Raw genomic sequence first — 20149 nt, 5'->3', positions numbered from 1 at the left:
GTTGTTTAAAAATTGTGCCTTTCTCCTCCACCTTAAAAAAAGCTCTCCTAAATTTTGAACTTTAAAAATTTTACAACTTATCGAATTTTCTATACGGTGCCGGCTCATTGCCTCCTAATTTGGATTCTGAAACCTATTGTGTGCTATTGCCATTACTTGTGATTGACATAATCACGTGATAAATTGATGCAAAGGCCTTTTCAGCCTTCTGATCAAACACGTTTTCAAAAGCGTTGTAATTGAGATCACGTGTCAGTAATGAAATAAAGTTCGTGCTTGTTCGTGTTCGTGTTATTTCGTGCTCGGTGTTTTATCGATCACACTGCGTTCTCAACTGTTAACGTTGTTGACACCAAGTTACAGAAATGAAGATCTTTGTAGCCGTATTCAGTTTCTGTTTTTCGCTGTGTTTGGTAAGATTTAATCTAGAAAAAAATAACTTTATTATTGTGTCAAAATTACGTAGCTGAGGGGAAAAGTCCCCTCTAGAAATCGTGGACTCCTAACTAAAACCTAATTTATATACAAGATATATATTAGAATTACAAAATATTTGTGGACATTTTAAAACCTAATTACAACTATTAACTAAGCTAAAAACTGTATAAATATATTAAAATTCTGTTTCTTAAACTATATTCAAATATTAAAGTAAATTTGCTTTACTTTTCACTGTTTTTTGGTTTTCGTAACAATATTAATGAATGGTTTCATTAATCAAGCTAGAAGTAAAATCAGTGTTCGTTGTGGATCATTTCAGTCAGAAAAATGAGACCAACCAACAAACTGCCCTTAAATCTAAAACCTGTTTTTGTGAGTCAGTTTCTTTAGATAAAATAGTAATGCATATTTTTTTACAATACTTGCTCGAAACGATTTAAATTAAAGAAATATAGTGCTCTCTATTCTGCAAAAACAAACATTAAAAAAACTGCACGTTCATTTAAATTTTTTCTATTCGCTTATCTTCATATAATTTCTACACATGATTTTTCTCCTTTTTATCAGGGTTGCTCCAAACTGCCGAAGTATTCATCATGTGATATGCAAGTAAGTTTTTCACAACTGAAATATTTCTGTGAAATTCCGCTTTTGAAAATGCCTGATTTTTTTAACGTTTTTCACTGATTTACATATCTTCAGGAAAATCCTCAATGTAGTTGTGCCGAGGGCTTAGCATGCAAAGTAACAAGGGAAATTGACATGGGTGGTCAAACAGCTATGATCAAGCAATGCATGCCGGTCAACGAGGCTATTGACATTGAAAAACTAACGGAAGATGACGTCAACGAAACTTTGAATCCTGGCAGCGGGGCACTGGATCAAGCAGGGAGGTTTTACCCTGGAAAGGTAACAGAAATATCCAACTTTCAAATTTGAACAGCTAAGTTTATAGGTATTCTCAAAGAGTTTTGCGATTCAATTTTGCGGAGCATTCTAACTGCTTTACGCTGAATCTCCATACAACGTGCTGTAACCAAACGAAACGTGAAATTGTCGATTTAACAAATTGACCACATTTTTCCATGGACTACACTCTTATAGACCATAGAAATGACGTCAGAAAATGTTCAAAACTCAAGTGGAATTTACAAGCCGTGGGCGAGTGGTTTCACTGCAAAGTTTTGGACATTTTATGGCGTCATTTCTATGGTCTATAACAAGATAGTTTAGCACTATAACCACAAGCCGGTGGGACACTTTTCTATAAGAAAGCGTAAGTCTCACTCGGGAACTTGCATATGTTCATGCCGTTCTACGTGCTAAAACAGCAAACAGATTTTTTTAAAATAAGTTATTCAGGTCGTCCTAAAAAAGGACAAACTCAAAATTTATACATACTTCCCTACTATAACTTTCAGGAATGCACTTCAGAAGCCGAATGTTTCTGGCCAAATACTTGCTGTATGTTTAACAAGCGATGCGGCTTAAAGCTGATGAAATACTTCACTTGCTACTTCAAGGTGAATGTGATCGAATTTTGCCGATCCTAATGCATAAATTGTTATAAAATGCATTTTGCAATTCATTAATTAACTCTTAATTCAACTTTTAGAGCTTGCACAAGTGTGGTTGTAGGGATGATTTGGTGTGCAAGACTACAACCCACGTGACCCTGCCAATCATCAAGATTCCGTTTCCCATCAGGCAGTGCGTGCCAAAAGAGGAAGCTGAGTTTCTTTAGCCCCATGTGATTTATTGTAACCATGGTAACATGAAATAAAAAACCTCAAACGGTATTTCTGTCCCTTGGCTCATTTTATTGGTATCAAAATCACTCAGGTATCAGAATATTTATTTATTTTTCTCTGCGATGAGACGTGACAATGTACGACTCAAACTAATATTATAAAAATATATATACGAAAAACTCTGACACTTTTCTAAAAGACAATTTCTTATAGTGTCTTTATAACTATTTCTAAAATACATCTAAATGTACCAAGTACTCTAAAAAAAATTAAAAATATTATATTGTCCGTCGCGACAAAAAAATAATTCCACCTAAGATAACTTTATACGAAAACACCCTAAGTTACATACTGTACAAAAACAAAAAAGCGAAGTACTGAAATGCTGCTTATTACAACTGATTTTGTCGCTATGTAAACTGTTTTTTAAACGCTTTAATATAGAGGTTGTAATCATTCCAAAAATTAAATAAATGCCATATAAAATTTATGTAAGGAAAATATTGGAATTCGTCAAAAGTTGATTTTTAAAACATAATTTTCATGTTCCTCAAAAAAAAAATAGTAACAGTTTTTATTGTCCATTTCTGGAGAGGAAAATAAAATTTATTTCCACTTTTTTTTTATCTTAACTCACCTTTTCGCACAATACGTCAAAAATGCGTGAAAATATATACTGCGTAAATGACACCAAAATAGTTGTACAAGCTAGAAATAATGCCTTTGAGTGGTATTTCATAGGATAGAGCGGTTTTCACTTGAGTGTCGAAAGTAAATTGCATTTGCTTTGGTTTTGCATTACTACGCTTAGTGATTGGCTTAAAAATCTCGCGCCACTTTCTCAGCCAATCAGGAGTGAAACCAAAACCAATCGTGACTCACTCGCGCACGTTTTCCCACGCTTCGTGCCAGCTTCATGTATTTGCTTCGAGTTTTGATTGGTTCACTGGATTGTCTGTGTCCTTTGTAATTGGCCAGAGTAATTACTTTGGTTTTGGTTTTACGACACTCAATTGAAAACTGCTCTATTCACGGCATACCTCGAATCAGCATTGCAAAACATGTTTATCTAGTTATTTATTTTATCCCATTCTTTAACCATGCTCATATAACTTGCACGGCAGGCTTTTAGCCAGGTGGGAGTCCAGGAGTCCTGTGGACGGGCACTTATCACAGAAAATGGTTTTCTTGCCGGCTGAGCTTGCGAAAGAGGCAAGAAATGAAGTTCTCTCACACTGAACGGGGGAGTCCGGGGTCCTAGTCAGGATATCAGTTTTCATGCTCGGTCGTGATTCAGTTTTTTGTTCTTGCCTTCAGTGCAACAGCTTTTCCCACTCTCACCCTATGATAAGTTTAATGTGGCGTTAAAGGATCGGCGTAGTTTTTGTCATATAGTCCTGAATAAGCTAGTAGGTTAATATCCAATCTCTGTAGGCTTTGGTTATGTTGTCAATAAAGTGTTGTTGCATTGTTGTGTGGCAGACAAAAATGCATTTCAGTGTGAGAGAATTTAATATGAATTACTGAATACAGAGGTTTTTCCGGCAAATTTGAAAGTTTTTAGACACCTTTCAGGGGCGGATACAGGGGGGGGGGGTTAATAGAGTGGATATCCACCCCACCCCACCCCCCCCATTTTCAGTAAAAAAAAAATTCGAAATGTCACTTTATGTGAAATAGAAAATAAATAAAAATAGAAAAATTAACTCTCACTCATGTCTACATTACGCCACGTTTCGCCGTCTGCCGCCACTTAGGGTTATTGGTCTGCCATCCACCCCCCCCCCCCCCCCTTTTAAAATCCTAGATCCGCCCCTGCCTTTGCACTCATAACTGCAGAAAAACCTTGCCTGCTCCTCAGGCCTAGTCAGGCTTTATAAAAATTTTGGACTCCCACTTTTTATATCCTGGCTAAAAGCCTGTTGAACGGATCACAGAGTACTTGGAAATGTTCATTGAAACTGAACACTGTTTGCCTGTGTCTGAAAATGAACACTGTCTGCTAATGTATCACTGTTTGCCCGTGTCTTCTGGTTTTCAAGCTCTTCTTGGTCAATCTCTTCAGCCTTTATAGCATGTGCCAACAGTTCCATCCACCTGATACAAAGCAAAATTCTCCTAAGAGATTTCCATACATTTCTTTTTTATGTTGGTTACAAGAATAAAGTGATACATCATGACTATCCTCTTGCTGATGACTTTCTTTCTTCTCATCACATGTTTGCTTAACAATGCATTGAATTAGTAAGGAGAAAATACATGCTATTCTCTCAGGAATTTTAAGGGATGTGAAAGGAGCTGCGTCGCGGGATTTTGCAGATTTTTGATCTTAACTGTTTTGAAATTAGTGGTAGATAACTTAACCCAGGAAAAACATTATTTTAGAACATCTAAAGGAAGATATTATACCTTAATTTGAGGATACAAATCAAACTACGGCTTTAAACATCGTTTATTTTTTAAGACGTGCAGAAACAACTTAAAAAGTTTAGCCTTAATTTTTCAAGTTGTAATCCATTTCTATCCGAGCCATCCGCAGCCAAAGAAGCTTGTTTACAGTTTCAGTGCTCCAATATAGCAATTGTCAATAAAAATGGACCGTTATTTTTAGGTTTCTTACAACACAAATATAAATTTTGACTGTTCAAAAATCTGTTAAAATCCATGACAAAGCCCTCTTAGGATAGATGCTAGCAAGTACCTTGATTCACTGACAAATTATTAAAACTTCATCCATCCATACACACATTTTATAACAATTATGGAGAAATTATTATATTTAGATTCTTTGCCCTAACCTGTTCATGCTTTCCTCACTTTCGGCCTCGAACAAGTAAACTTTGACATTCTTGTGATGTACTTTGAACACGTTTTTGCGGTCCACATCATCCGCCTTGGGAAGAAAACAAGTTTTGTAAGAGTGAGACTGAGGGTGCGTTTCTTTGGGAAAAATCCAAATCCGGATTCTTGATCCAAAAACGGATTTTGCGTTTCTTTACCTATATCCGAAAATGGATTAATCTTGGATCAATGATCTGAAGAATCCACACTTCGAGTGGATACATCAGATCATATCTGAATCCGGATTTTTAGGATTCATGATCCGTGCGTTTCTTTGGGAAAGGATTCGAAAAAAGTACCTTGGCCCAGCGGTCTTTGCTGTGAAAATACAGGTTCGCTCTTTGTAAACACTGCCATACGGAAAGTTTTAGGCGGTTATTTCGATCAAAATACAAAAATATTTCACGATAAAAGGAAACGGTAGCTTCAGATAGGTATGTAGTATCATTTTAAACGGGATACTGGTTTTCTAGAACAGCCACTGTGTGCCTACGGAAGTTGTATCCTTTTGAAATTGTCACGAGTGAAATTTGCACTGATCATTTCGCAATCATTCTTCGCGCTCAAATGCTTTCTCGCCACATTGTGCTTAACGCAAAACAAGATCTACTTCGACGTGTGGTTTTTGTAAAAGATTTTGTATGCTTAAATTATTTTAGCTAGGATACATTCGACGAAAAATAAATTTGTGCTGATATTTTATGTTCTGTGCGAAATGTGTTTACGGGGTTGTCATGGCAAAAAAACCGTTTTCGGATTCTTCGTTTCTTTGGGAGCAAAGTATCCGTGTGATCTGAGATCAATGATCCAGTTTTGGATTTTCCCAAAGAAACGCACCCTGAGTCATATATAGAGAATAATACATGGTTGTGCGAAGATATGAAATTTATCTTCAAGTGTTCAGCTTGATATGTTTATTTTTTACACCTACTAAAAACAAGGTTTTGGAAGATTTTCCGAAGATTTCCTACCATTTCCCGAAGATTTTCAAATGGTTGTCCGAAAGTCATACGAATGTTTCCGAACATTTTCCGAACTTTTCCGAACATTTTCGAAGCTCACTCGTGCGATATCGATTTGAACACTCGAAGATAAATTTCATATCTCCGCGCAACCATGTATTATCCTTTATTTATTTTGTAACAGCTACAAGAAATTTTCTTACCAACGACGGTTTGTCGACATTGTGACCTGGAAGAGGCAGGTTAAACTCTGCTTTGGTGTCCTGTATGAAAAAAGAAAAAAACGTCTTAAATTTAGACAAAAAGGCCAGCTATAAAAAAGATCACAACCCTCACGTTCTACATCTTTCAAGTGTAGAATGCGAACGAACTTTCTCACTTATGGCGCATCATGAGACCAAGTACAGTAAAAACCCGCATAAAAGAACACGTTTTTTTTTTTTTGGGGGGGGGGGGGGTGTTTTCTGCAAAATCAGCCTGAAAAGACTGTAGATCTAACAGTCGAAAGCTCGTGTTTTTTAAAAGTTTTTAGCCAGAAGCCGTTCTTAAATTTTTATTCAGCCTGAAAATGTTCTTAAGGTGTTCTTAAAATTTTTTCTAAAAATTAAATACTGCATAGACTACCAGCAGATGGAATCAATGTGCAAGCACAACATTTAACTGGCAGCCATTTTTTTTATATAAGAACAATTTATTTGTCAGGCTGAATGTGATCTTATATATATGGTACCTTTTTGGCCAAATTTCAGCCTGAGTGTTCTTAATCCACTTGTTCTTTTATGCGGGTTTTTACCGTATGACATCACTAGTTTTAACAGATTTTTCTTCCAGTTCTATTTTTCTTCTTAAAAGACTCATTGAAACTCGACGCAATTCACCAACAGAGATAGGAAAAACTACCCCAAAACAAAAAAAAAACTGTCTTTAATAAAAACCACTTTCCCTACCTTTTTGGCCTTGTATCGGAAGAGAACAAAGTCGCTCGATAGCACAAACCATCGCTTCTGCCAACTTTTGTCGCCTTTCATCTTATGATTCAAATATCCACTATGCCAGATCTTGGTCTCATCGCCGATTTTCAAAACACTCTGTCCTTTCGCCTCCGTTTCCTTAACCGTCGCTTCGCTTGAGCCCTTCACAAGAATTTTGTGACAAACTTCGCAAACCTTTTCCAGTTTTCCATTCTTGTACTCTAAAGCTGCTTTGAAGCTGGAGCAATTTCCGCACACCACCCTCCCACAGGCGCGACAGTGATGCCGTCGCCGAAACTTGGTAAACATGACGTCACACAGCATGCACATGCTCACTGCTTCGTCTCGTACCCAGGCTGGCGCTTTCTTTCCCAGCTCAACATCTTTCATGACTTCAATTTTGCTCGCTCTTCTGTAGCTCTCTCGCTTCGTCGTGAGTTCGTTCACCATCTCTTGAAGCTTGTTCACCCAAGACTCTTTCGCCTCAGCAGAAGGCGCTTTGAAATCCATGACTCTTTGTTTGCTGATAATGCGAAAGGAATTCTCGATTTCGAGTTCTTCATCCACGTTTACAACTTCCATTCCGAATAAATCCATTTCGACTTTTACTTTGTATTTGTTTGTACCGGGGAACTTATGGCAGCAAAGAAGAACGTCGTTGAACTGCAAAGGATAAAGAAAAGCAAACAACTTAGAACGAAAAGGATTTTATTACCTAAGTTCTCCATCACAAAAGAGCGATATAAATTTCATAAAAAAATTACGGCCAGCGCTAACAATATACGGGAGGCGCGGTGGCCTAATGGTTAATGCGCTGGACTCCGGATCGAGCGGTCCGGGTTCGAGCACTGGCCGAGGCACTGTGTTGTGTTTTTGGGCAAGTCACTTTACTCTTACAGTGCCTCTCTCCACCCAGGTGAATAAATGGGTACCAACAAATTTAATGCTGGGGGTAACCCTTCGATGGACTAGCATCCCATCCAGATGGGAATAGAAATACTCCCAGTCGCTTCATGCAACGGAAACCGGGATGAGCTTCGGCCTGATGGGCCACTAGGCTTGTATGCAGACTTCACCTTTTACCTGCTTACAATCTACATGCTACATGTTACTGCCCTTTTGGTCTGGAGATAGCCATATCGCCAAGCAACGCGACACGCTGACCAGGAAGCGAAGCTCGCAGGCTCAGCTTTATCTCAACAATTTTTCGAAAAGGGTTGAGTTGCAATTCCATTTTTTTTTTTTTACTCACCAGCATAAGTGTCCTTTCTTGATGACTGTCTGTTGTTCTTGCAGCCACCTTTCTAAATTCCCCTTCCATGACAAATTCCTACACAAACAATAAACAAAAAGCATGCAATTACTGACGTTTCTCTAACAGAATACAAAATTACGCTAACGCATCGAGAACATATAACCAGAAATAAACCAGTTTTATTAGCAGGTTACTCACACGACTTGCTGTAATGAGTGGATAGTCTTCTCCAATTCTCTCCTGGATTTCCAAAAGAATCTTGAATCGTTCCTATTGTTTTGATAAGGAAAATACATATACAGTAAATCAGTAAAAAAGCAGTCGTAAGCTTTGTTAGAAAGCGAGTATTCTGTAGGAAATGGAAGAATAAAACACGATCTACATATGCAAACAAAAACTCAGACTTTCAGTCTTGGCGCTGCCATATTTGCTTGATCTCTACTACAGTCGAAACAAATATAAATTTATTTTTTGCAAACTTTAGTATCACCAAAGCAGTTTTTAAAAGCCTCTCAGGTGTAACAATGATGAGAACAAAATACTGTATGCCATTACGTATTAAGTCATTCTGCGATTTAAACTTCCCTACATATCAAAGGTAAACGCAGTAAAATACGCCCTCCAAATACGTAATAATACACCAAAACTAGGCAAGGATGGCTAAGTTGGAGAGGGACTGAGACGAATTTACGAAAGACATACTTGATGGTTTTAACGGTGCACCAGCAATGCGACATGCATGCACAGTACCTCTCAAAAACTCATAAACATGCAAATCATACGATAACAAGCCTTTAATAGGCAATGGTTTTTTATCACAACGTAAAGTGTTCGCGCCTTTAATACACTCGCGAGCAACGAGGCGCGTCTCGCAAGACGGTGGTAACTCGCTTTTGAGCGGTACTGTACATTGAAGCTCGTTTGAGAAAGTTGCCTTGACCCAATTCATGGCTTACCGTCTTTTTCATGCTATCATTGGCATGTCGAGCTGACTCGGAGATTATTTCTAAAGCATCTAAAGAAACAGACAACAGACACAAAAATATTAGCAGATCATTTTGTTGTTTTAATGAATAAAAACCAAAATCCAAAAAACAAAGTTGCCAAATACAAAACTTTTTAAGACCACATATACCTGAAGTATTCTTCAAGTCACTGGAATCCTCTGGCAGCTTTGAAACATAGTCTGAAAAGAAAGATCGGTCGAGTGTCATAAATGCCGTAAAGTTTGAAAAAAAGACACCACTGCAAATACTTGACAACAGTCTGCATGACAAGTGCCTTGGCAAAGGCCGTGGGGGGGGGGGGGGGCAAAAATTTGGCGTGAAGCATGAAAAGAGAGTAAAAAGCTTGTGGCTTGATTAGGAAGAAAGACAGAGATGTACATCCCCCCATTTTGCCATGCAGATAAATTTCAAAGTGGCATATTCCAAATCAGGTTTCACTGGCAAATTGACATGATGGTTATATGGTAGAATCCCTATTAATTAAGAAGCCACCCTCGGGGAAATGGCAACTGACAGCTAAATAGAGGTTAGCCGCTTAATAGGGGTTCGTTGGAAATTAGCATAAGGCCTTTTAGAAAGGTCAGGTCATTTCAATGCAAAATAGCGTGAAAAGGAATCACGGAATCACATAAGACAACAATAATTTGGTGTTTGAATGATTTTATCAGCCATCACTTTTTTTTTTAGTCTCTTGTCTGTCCAAACAAAGCCTAACATTGTATATTACATTCTAGGTGGCCGCTAAATGGGCAAAAGAAGCACACTCATGGGGATGGCGAAAAGGTGGCCGCAGCCACTTAATAGGGGAATTTTATTTACAGTATACTGACAACAATTTCGGAACTTAATGACTGGTCACTTATAGGGGCTCAACTTTGTTTCAAATACTTTGCATTGAAAAGCTATTAATATTTCTTTTTTCAGCAAGCCAGTGATTTTCACCAGTCAAATCAGCACTTTAACGACTTTACATCACCTTTTAGAAGCATTTGGTATCTGGGAACCCTCTGTACTGGTTCCAACATGTGATGTTGAAGAGTAAGATGTTCAGATTCCTTGCTTTTCTAAACAAAAAATGAGAAAAAATTCAAAACAGTTAACCAGGGTTGCCACATACATCAGTTTTCAAAATTCCCTCTTTTCGCTGATAAAAATCAAATTTCCCTCACCAAAAAATGCAAAATGTCAAATATAATGGCAGCTTTTATTCCAGCCTCCACTTATAAAGAAGAAAACATCGCCGAGATCACACTGACCTGAAATATGTCTTCCTGCCTTCAATGGTATTACACCAGCGGTGATATAAATTCAATTTTCCCTTACTTTTCTTCAATAATATGTCAATTTTCCCTAACTCAAAATAAAATTTCCTGACTTTTCCCGAACAGGTCTTGAAGAATTATATTTTTCCTTGACAATTTCCTGACCTGGCAACCCTGTTAATGGTGAATAATATTTATTTTTTATATTAATCATCACTGAACATTTGGTCCAGTCACTTACTTGAATTTCGTCAATCACCCCTGCCATAGTTGGTGACTTTTTTGTCCAAAGTGATAAGGTTTCTGTTGCTTTGTCAAAGTTTCCAACGTAAAGTGTATACATCTATAAAATGTGAAAATAACATCATTATTTTAAAATACCTTATTTTTACTAATTTTCACGCGTTCTTAACCCTTTGACTCCCAAATTTTCCCCCAAAAATGCGTTTTTTGTTAGCTGCTAAACTGAAATTTTGGTGCTAATTTTGGTCTTGAATTTACCTCAACTTTGCTAAAGAAGCACTTTTTTACACTTCAGCAACATTTCGATTAAGATTCTGAATAAAAATGTGCAATATTTTACTTTGGTGCATGCCCATAAGCCAAAATTTGGACTTGTTTTTCTTTTTTTTGTTTTTTTTTTTTTTGCTGAACCGTTCCAATTTTATTATTTGCCCCTTTTGCTTCCGGTTTTTTTTTTCATATAATTAAGTTATACTCTTTACCAGCAAATTAACACCAGGTGAAGTGAAAACCCATATACAGCTAGAGGTGCTCAGTACTCCAAATTCCTCCATACTGAATTTAGTAAAATATAGAAGTTTCAAACACTAACCTTTAAGAATGGAGCCAGTCCTTTAAGAATGTCTCCAATTTGGTTGTTGGTGCCCCTGTAACAAGACAATTTTGTCAGTTACAACTTTATTAAATTAATATGACTGTTTTCCCAATCATTTAGCCAGAGAAGGGCGAAATTGAAAGCTCCTCCCTGTGTGACCACCTCCCACTGTTTCAAAATACCAATATTTTGCTTGCTTGCATAAGCAACTTCCATTCCTAGATGACCACAACCAGTCTTAGGGTTGACAGTTTGGAATTTAGTTGTTGTTTGTTGTTTTTTTGTCAACCTCTGGTAAGTGAGCACTCCACATGATCTGATCTTACCATGGGTGTACAGTAGGGCTGCAAATAATTTTTTCACTTGAAAGGACATAATTATGTCTTACTAAGACACCATGTTGGTCGGACAAAACAAAATTGTGGTAGGACAGATTTTTCTCGTTGCCCTAAAATGATTAATGATCAAAAAATTGTCCGGACATCATGTTCGACCACACTTGGGATTTTGTCAGACATGAGCAAATTTTGGTCGGCCAATGTCCAATAGTTAACCAACTGTTATTTGCAGCTAGGGCTGTGGGTGTCAACTGGCTAACTAGGCCCTACAACCCTGATTTGATGATAAAGTCTGTTCTTAAGTTACATCATTTTACTCTCATTTCCAATGTTTGTGAATCTTATTGTGGGCATGACTCAAACCCCTTTACACCTGCAAGAGGTACCAATTCTAAAACAACACATTAACTGACACTAACAACTTTTTAGCTCAAATCCCACCAGGTAATAACTCTAATTTAGCATCCCTAGTCAGTGTTCTCCCTATAGGTATTTAAGGCCAGGCGAGGCACCTAGCTTAAGTCACAGGAAAATCGTTGCCGCCTAGCTTAAAATTGAAGTTAAAAAACAACATAACCTAAATTTGAAACCTGGATTTGGGAACTTCAAGGAGTTGTACGCGGGATACTAAATGCCATTGCTCAGAACAGAAACAAAAAGCTTCTCAAAGCCTGACGCAAAGTAAATAAGCTCATTTCTTACTCTGGAAAAGAGACAGTCGAGAACAGGGATAGTAACGTGGGGGAACAAGTTGCACAAATCAGGTTTTGACATTTGAAAATCACAGTGAAAATGGCCCCTGGCCTTCCCAAAATCCTAGGGATCCTCTAGTGGTACCAATTGACAAATTTTACCCCCTAAAAAGGTACCACAAGTACCACTGTCATTATTATAGGGGAGTACCCCAGGCCCAGGGGGGGGGGTACTCGGGATTTCAAGTGACAGGGATGATAGAAGGATTTTTTTGGGTTTGAAAGTTTCGATTCCAGATTTTTTTGGAGTAGGAAAATTTCCAGGCAAGTATTTACTTGATTAAAGTAGGGATTTTTTGAGGTATTAAAATGATCTTCAGATTTGCGGTAGCTAGTGCATTGGCTGTGTAGTTCTGCAAATAAAGTACAAACAAACGTGTTTTGCTGTTTATTTCTTGGGAGTTAATTTTTGTTTAAGGGATTTTCTGGGGTTTTGGTGGAAGCCCTAGGGATTTTTTGGGGTCTTGATTTTTGCCTCCATTCGATCATCCCTGTCACTTGAAATCACGAGTACCCCTCCTGGGACCCCAGGATTAGTAACATCTGAATTTAACGGTTTTTAGATGTACCATTCTTTCATTCTTGCTTCCAGTTTAGGCAACAGAAAATCTCTGTGGAGTTGATGAATAGCTTGTATGTTGGAGAAAATATCATTCAGCACTTCCAGTGGCAGAATTCCTTTAGCACAACATTTGTTATTAATTTGTAGGTAAAACACCTGCACATGACAGAAAAAAAATACAAATTAATTAAAAATTAATCAACTCTCCAAATTTCAAATCAACCTTGATGCTGTACACTTTAAGGAGCTTGAGAGCTTGTGTATGTTACAAGATTGCATGGGTAAATAAGCTTCTCAAACTCGTTAATAATTCATCAAGTTAAAAAACAAAGAAATTAAAATATAACCATGAAGGAGATTTGGATACCCAATCTAAATTAGCATACCAGATTTTTATGATTTCATTTCTCCGTTTAGGGGGGGGGGGGGGGGGGGGGGTGGTTTTTAAAAACCCCAAACCCACCCCCCCCCAAAACCCCCCCCCCCAACCCGCCCCCCCCCCCCCCCCCCGGGCTTAACATTGATAGGTGCATTACCTGTAGTTTTTGTTTTGATTGAGAAGATATATCAAACACTTGAGATGGTGTTTCATCGGCTATCCAAACACCTCGAATTTCGTCAAAAATACTCTGCTACTTGTTGTACTTTCAACTTTTTTCTTGGTATTTGCATATCCCAATGAAACACTGTCTTTTGTGTTTGTTATATTACTACATACTGTACTTTAAACATTTTGCATTTTACATGATCCCAAGACCACAAACATGCAAACCTGCTGTTTTATCAACCGTTCACGTATAACTTGCTCAACAGATTTCAATCCACATTTTGTTTTTGTCTAGTTTTTTTGTTTTGTTTTTGTGTTGTTGCATTTTTTTTATAAAAACACAGCACAGTTGTAGTGGATATTTCTTCTAACCTGATCAAGTAAATGCAGCCTTCTAACATACCTGTCGATAAATTAAAAAGGCTCAAGTTAATAATTACTTGTAATTCACTGAACATGAGGGCCAGACTGGGAGAATATCACTCAAGGTCTTTCTCGTACAGACCAAGCAAAGGGACGTCCATATAAGACCAACCCTTAGGGCAGAATTCTCCCAGTACAGTCCTGAGCTTGTGGAAGTTAAAAAGAAGTATTAATTTTTACTATCCATTTTTTTTTTTGGCCAACCTGCCAGGCATTAACATCCCTCGCCTCATAATACCCATGTGCATTACAATTGTTACATCTTAACAAGTTCTAACCACATTTAAGTCAGAGACTCAGAGTCAACAATTAAATGTATGATGTTTTATGTTGGTATTTATTTGCTTTATTTTACTTTCAATTAGACGTTGTAACAGCACTTGTATTCCTTCCTGGGTGTTCCTTACGCTAATCTTTGTAACTGTAACATGTCACTTTTGATCATTTAAAACAAGATACTTTTGTTTTCCTTGAAAATGCCATAATATGATATACTTTTGTTTTGTTTTTAATTGTTTTTTTTTTGTTTCATGGTGACATTGATGGCATCTGTCTTCCTTTCAAAAAATAAAGGGGCCCAATTATTTCACTTTCAATTAATTTACCTAAGTACTACTGGCATGTTACTGTGTTAGCGGATGACAGCCCCAACAAACCACATGATAGCACATTCCGCACGAATAAAAATTAAAAAGCATTCTATACAAAAAAATGCAATATCCAAAATGGAGGATTAATTGACACAAAATTTGTATAACAAAAACATGGTATTTTCTTACGCTCTTTCTGTGGTGAGAATTTCCATGGCAATGTTGTAGAGTTTTTTGCTGACAGCATCGGGAAATTCCTGTTTAAAAAAAAGAAAGGTTAAAAGTTAAATTAATTGATTTTAAGAGTAAGCTAACAACTTTTGTACTGCCGACAAATTTGATTGAATAAGAAAAACTAGGCTTATCGATCAAGCCAATTTTACTCATAAAAGCCACAGGAAAATGTGAACATGTTATTTTAATTACCTGTACAGTATATATGCTTACAATAGGTGATCAAAAAGGAAAATGTGAATAGAAAAATAATATTATAATATAAAAATATACTTTTTTTTTCGGTTTTCATCAAGGGAGACAAAACCCTTTTTTTCAACTGATGTATTGTGACTACTCTTTGATAGTATACGTAAACTTGCAGTAAGCTATTTACATATTATAATTTTAAGCATCTAATATTAGTACTAGCCACAACTGTTGAAATATTGATTTTACATGCATCACTGTCAGTATTTACATTTATTATAATTACATTATGTTGTACATGTACTTCATATATTATAACAATAAATTCTACACAACACAAATACTGGTATAAAACAAAATCAATAATCAAAATCAATAATAATTATTAATAACATTTGTGGAATTAAATTTGTGTGCTCTTATCTGAAGGTCCCACAAGATCAATATTATTTTTTTTAATATTCATGATCAACATCCGTCACATTACAGATTATTAATTTTATAACAATATTGTTTTTCTAAATGAATTTTTATGATTTATAATTTGGTATAGTGTTAAAAATTGTGATTTCTATTTCACTGGATCCCAAGTAACAATTGGAATTGAAAATGATGTTAATGAAATAAACATGCACTGAAACGCACTGTCCTGAAATATTAATTTATGAATATGTGTACAAGCTACACATTGAAAGTCTTTCACTTTCAGTGCTCAAACTACATGTAAATCAAATCGTGTGGTTCTAACTTATTTTAGTCACTTTGTGGATGAAAGTGTGACCGTTTAAATAGGAGCTACACGAATTGATGAAAAGTACTTTGATTTGTGCTACTTTATTTGTTATGTGTCTAATTTTCAAGTCATGAAATTTTATACTTTCATTTCAACTCTTGGAGGTTTAAGGTTAAACAGAAACTTACAAGAGGCTCGGCATCACAAGAACTGCCATGACTGGACTGAGAGTCGCGCTTCTGCTGCTCGTCATCATCATCGTCATCATCATCAAAATCACTATCCCACTCGTCAGTGTCAAAATCATCATCATCATCATCATAATTGTCGCCATCATTAGCAGGATTACAATTATTCGCACTGGAAACATTTTCAGTTTCTGGGCTCTGTTGTGGTGAAATTTCTTCCTGAACTACTTCGCTTAAATTCTCCTGTGGAAAAGCATGCATCCTCGACAATCGGTTCTCATCCATTGGCATGGGATCTGTTTCACTTCGAAGCCGCGGGAGAGCTCTCGGGGGAGGCTGTGTAGGCATTTCAATCTTCGCTTCTGATTCCTTGGTAGACGTACTGTCAGTTTGTAATTTATTTGTCTTTAAAGCTGAAGATGATTGTGTTGTCGGTGCATTATTGTTACTTAGTGCTTCTTCAAGCTTTTTCTTCACTGTTCTCTTTGCGGTATTATTTTTAGCCAAGTCTTGGTTTACCTTGTGTAAAGGATTCAAGAAATCACTACTTGTTACTCCTTGTTTTTCTCCAGCAATATCACAATCTACAGCCTCAAATTTCTTCCTCAAATCACTGACTTTTGTTTCCTTGCTCCCAAGTGAAGGATCAAAGAACTGTGGTCTACTGATGTCTGTTTCCATAGTGTTTACACAAGCAGCACTGCTTTCTGGCCTTCTCTGTGTATTATTAAAGTTTCCATTCTTTCCTTGAAATAAACCTTTGGCATTCAATATCACAAGAGTGCCAGGTATTTCAGGATCTGACATCACACGGCTCCGTCTGCTGATATTTGCATTTTCCTTCACTTTCCTGTATGCCACAGGCTGCCCATCTTGGCTTCGTGCCCGAGTTAAACTAGACTCTTGTCTAGCTGTCTTAAACTGTGCAGCCCTCTGTTGGGCGATAAGGTGGTATTTTTCAGCTGAAGCTCGATCCATTGAGTCCTACATTTACATATTTTCACAAAGAGATAATCTACAATAGAAAGCAAGGAAAACATAAATTTTTAACTGAAGGTTGATAATCAAAGATCATAAATATTTTATTTACAGTCGAATCCCGATAAATCGAACCTTCAAGGGAAATCGAAAAAGGTTTGAGATATCGGGAGTTTGAGTTATCGAGGGTAAAATTAGAAGAAAATGGCCTGAAGGGGAATCGAAAAAGGTTTGAGTTAGCGGGAGGTTCGAGTTATTGAGGGTTCGAGTTATCGGGATTCAACTCCGTACATGTAGATCTGTTCATTCTGCTTCATTCCTCAGTACTACAGGAAGATAAATTTCAGAAGAAATGTTAAGAGACAAGCAGGAAGTCATTAGTCTAGGATGGGTAATTTCAGCTTAAATTTCCCAAATAGTGGTCAATATCTTTATATTTATGTATTCAATGTTAATCTGACAAATTATTATGACAGGACAAAAGAAAATTGAAATTACCAAGTTAAAGAAAATTGTTATTTCTTCGTCTGAAACAAAATTGTAGATTTGCATACTATCACAATAATACCAAAATTTAAGAGCACATCCATCACAGTATAGTTGCTATTTGTTTTTATTTTTATTTTTACGTGATTTGTGTTCAGTAGATAAAGGAGTTGACCAAAAAATTTATTCAATTAACGTGAGCTACATTGTACACTGTTGTTTAATCAAGGAAATCTACACGTAATCCGATATTTTGTTGCTGGCTATCTGCCATAACACTAGATCACGAACATACTGTCAGAATCGCGCCATAAAATATACACTAAAAGAGATAATAGCATGGTTAGTGAAAGAAGCTTTACTACAAAATATGGTCGACCACAGTTGCCATTTCTCCTGTAATTGCTCCCAAATATGCAGTATCCTACCTTCGGTATGTGGCGTATTAAATTGCCAAATTACAAATTTTTCGATCGGCGCGTGGCGCGAATTTTCAGATCACGGACGATCGAGTGCAGTCCAAAGTGCCGCCAATCAGACAGTTGAGGGTTCATTTCCTTCCCAAATTATTTACACTTATGGTTTTCGTTTTTCGAAATCACTTCCTCGCTGTGTAGTTCGATTTTATGAATTCTTTCGAACAACCAGATTGCGGGAGATTTAGCTTACCAAAAGATTAACTCGATTATAGCGCCAAAATCGAAAACGAAAATCGCTTGATTAATATTTGGAAAGGGTGCGTGAGCTCCATAATTCTACAAAATTCTTATACGCCTTAAACTTTCCGGATAAACAAATCCTTGATCAAACAGATCGTTCAAATATCAATCGTTTATCACTGACTATAAAAAATAACTCAACGAACATGCACATTGGCATGTCAGCTTGCATGTCAAAATTGTTTTCTTCTCAGTTTGCAGTACAAGCTTATAAAACCAATGGCTAGAAGATGCTAATGTTATAAAAGACAAGATTTAGGAGAAACCTACCTTTTCTGTCAAGGATCGATCACATCTTTTCCACGGATTGTTCACAAAAGGTCATCATACATATAACAAACCAACTCTTCCGCCATCTTGAATCAAATTACCCAGATAGCACTTCGGCCAGCGACTTTCCCCGGAAGTAAGCTGAAGGAGTAGAGAGGAATATAATAAAATACTGCAATATCACAGCGACAAACCGATGAGTGGTGCCGGATCTATTGAAGACCTGGATCAGTAACTAAGTTAAAACGGAAAATATAGACGGCAAACTGATCCTGACGGCTAAAGCGGTCAAAAATAAACAGAGTGGATAAAAAGAAAAAAACTAGAATATATAGAAAAAACTTTGCCCAATATTTCGGTTTGCAAAACAAACCTTCCTCAGGGGCTGGGCGGAGAAAAAAAAATGAGAAAAATAAAAGGATCGTTACAAATGGAAAAATTTAAAATAAAATACTAAACAATGATTGGTTCTAACAAGTGTCAATGACGTGTTTCGTCACGTCTGTTAATTCCCAGAGGATGTAAAGTTTTTGCCTTGTTAATTAAATGGGCTTCACGAGCCTTCCTGACTGAGTCTCGTTTGCTGCGTATAAGTTCAAGCGGGATGAGGTGAACGTCGTTTATGGAATGGCCGGGTTGGTTGAAATGAATAGATACTGGTGTAGGGTCATCAAGTTCATGGTGGTTGAGAATGGATCTGCGGTGTTGTCCGAAGCGTTCGTTAAGTTGACGTTTGGTCTCCCCAATGTATTGATGGTGGCATTTTTTGCAATCGATTAGATAGATAAGGTTTTTAGAGCGGCAAGATATGTTGTCAGTTATTTTGCGTGTCTCGTTGGTGTTGAAAAAAGTGTAGTTAGTTTGGCCTTCTTGAAGAAATGAACAAGTGAGACATCGTGGGTGGTTGCATTTATGAACTGAGTAGAGAGGCGAGGGTGGGGGACGGGGAGGGCATGGGCGCGTATCTCTCTGTTGAAGTTTTCGCAAAAAGAAAAGGGATACTTTGCTCCAGAGCGGAATAGCAATGATGTTCGACTCGACATTTTTGCTATTGAATTGGACCAAGAGAGGATGATGATGATCTCTTGATTGGACCCTCGTCGCACAGAAAAAAAAAACAAACAAACAAACAAAAAAGTAGACAAAGTACACAAAAAAAGGTCTTACAGAGCTTTGCTTCGATTTTCGATTCTTTGTCAGTCAGCCTCGGCCAATTCTAGAATTAAATGCGAATCTTTAATCACCTTTCTTTAACTTAATTTAAAACATTCACTCACCAAAGTTTCATTGATCAACTCTGGCTGATGTGATATAATTTTTTTTTTCAACAAGATTTCTCTGTTTTATCTCTACTCTAAAATATCTTTATTAACATGGATCAGTGCAAGCTTGAGCTACTCAAACATACATACATCACTTTTATTTGCCCTCGGAGCAGCTTAAATAACTAATATTTCTGAGCATTTCAACCGTACGCACAGTACAATGGGCGAAGACCAGACCACAACTCCGCGAACTCCATTACGATAAGTGTGTGGGTTCTTTAACGTTCCCTGCTGACCGTGACACTGAAGATACAGGAGACAGGGCCTACAGTTTATCGTGCTTATCCGAGAAGACTAGAATATCAAACCATTTGCAGATGTCATTGCAAAGGCAACATGTTCTCCTCAGTTATCAGTAAGACCCTGAGTGTTGATCAGTGTTGGTCTGGTCTGGAACTCAAACCCGATACCCCCCGCACAGCAGTCCGGCGTACTACCACAGGGGGCGGATCTAGAGGAAGGGTGCAAGGGGTGCGCATCCCCCCCT

The 20149-nt window shown here is 37.3% G+C and overlaps 2 protein-coding genes across 2 annotated transcripts; one reads left to right on the top strand and one right to left on the bottom strand.

Moving 5' to 3' along the window:
- Positions 1-285: 285 nt before the first annotated feature.
- Positions 286-2240, top strand: LOC144629216 (uncharacterized). The gene is made up of 5 exons (XM_078487449.1): positions 286-413; positions 1009-1050; positions 1144-1350; positions 1863-1964; positions 2057-2240. The coding sequence occupies exons 1-5, from the start codon at positions 366-368 to the stop codon at positions 2183-2185; spliced, it is 528 nt and encodes a 175-aa protein (XP_078343575.1). The 5' UTR covers positions 286-365; the 3' UTR covers positions 2186-2240.
- A 624-nt stretch (positions 2241-2864) lies between these two features.
- Positions 2865-18435, bottom strand: LOC144628992 (FYVE, RhoGEF and PH domain-containing protein 4-like). Its single transcript, XM_078487130.1, has 16 exons — positions 18338-18435; positions 15885-16899; positions 14730-14797; positions 13900-13930; positions 12988-13136; positions 11326-11380; positions 10732-10833; positions 10205-10292; positions 9357-9407; positions 9178-9236; positions 8420-8491; positions 8219-8296; positions 6943-7629; positions 6199-6258; positions 4991-5085; positions 2865-4289 (listed from the first exon to the last, which is right to left on the bottom strand). Exons 2-16 carry the CDS (start codon positions 16860-16862, stop codon positions 4145-4147), a joined length of 2718 nt encoding a protein of 905 aa, XP_078343256.1. The 5' UTR covers positions 16863-16899; positions 18338-18435; the 3' UTR covers positions 2865-4144.
- Positions 18436-20149: the final 1714 nt, after the last annotated feature.

This window comes from Oculina patagonica, chromosome 10, assembly GCF_052425735.1.
Source record: "Oculina patagonica isolate OP01 chromosome 10, crgOcupat, whole genome shotgun sequence".
NCBI lineage: Eukaryota > Metazoa > Cnidaria > Anthozoa > Scleractinia > Oculinidae > Oculina > Oculina patagonica.
This window is presented reverse-complemented; position numbering and strand designations above follow the sequence as displayed.

Excerpts from the sequence above, each read along its gene's own strand:
- LOC144629216 (XM_078487449.1), top strand. The coding sequence starts at position 366 with ATGAAGATCTTTGTAGCCGTATTCAGTTTCTGTTTTTCGCTGTGTTTG. Across the intron at positions 414-1,008 it reads TCTGTTTTTCGCTGTGTTTG|GGTTGCTCCAAACTGCCGAA; the intron begins GTAAGATTTAAT and ends CCTTTTTATCAG. Across the intron at positions 1,351-1,862 it reads GGAGGTTTTACCCTGGAAAG|GAATGCACTTCAGAAGCCGA; the intron begins GTAACAGAAATA and ends TATAACTTTCAG.
- LOC144628992 (XM_078487130.1), bottom strand. The coding sequence starts at position 16,862 with ATGGATCGAGCTTCAGCTGAAAAATACCACCTTATCGCCCAACAGAGG. Across the intron at positions 13,931-14,729 it reads ATTCTCACCACAGAAAGAGC|GTATGTTAGAAGGCTGCATT; the intron begins GTAAGAAAATAC and ends ATTTATCGACAG. Across the intron at positions 9,237-9,356 it reads TGACTTGAAGAATACTTCAG|ATGCTTTAGAAATAATCTCC; the intron begins GTATATGTGGTC and ends CTGTTTCTTTAG.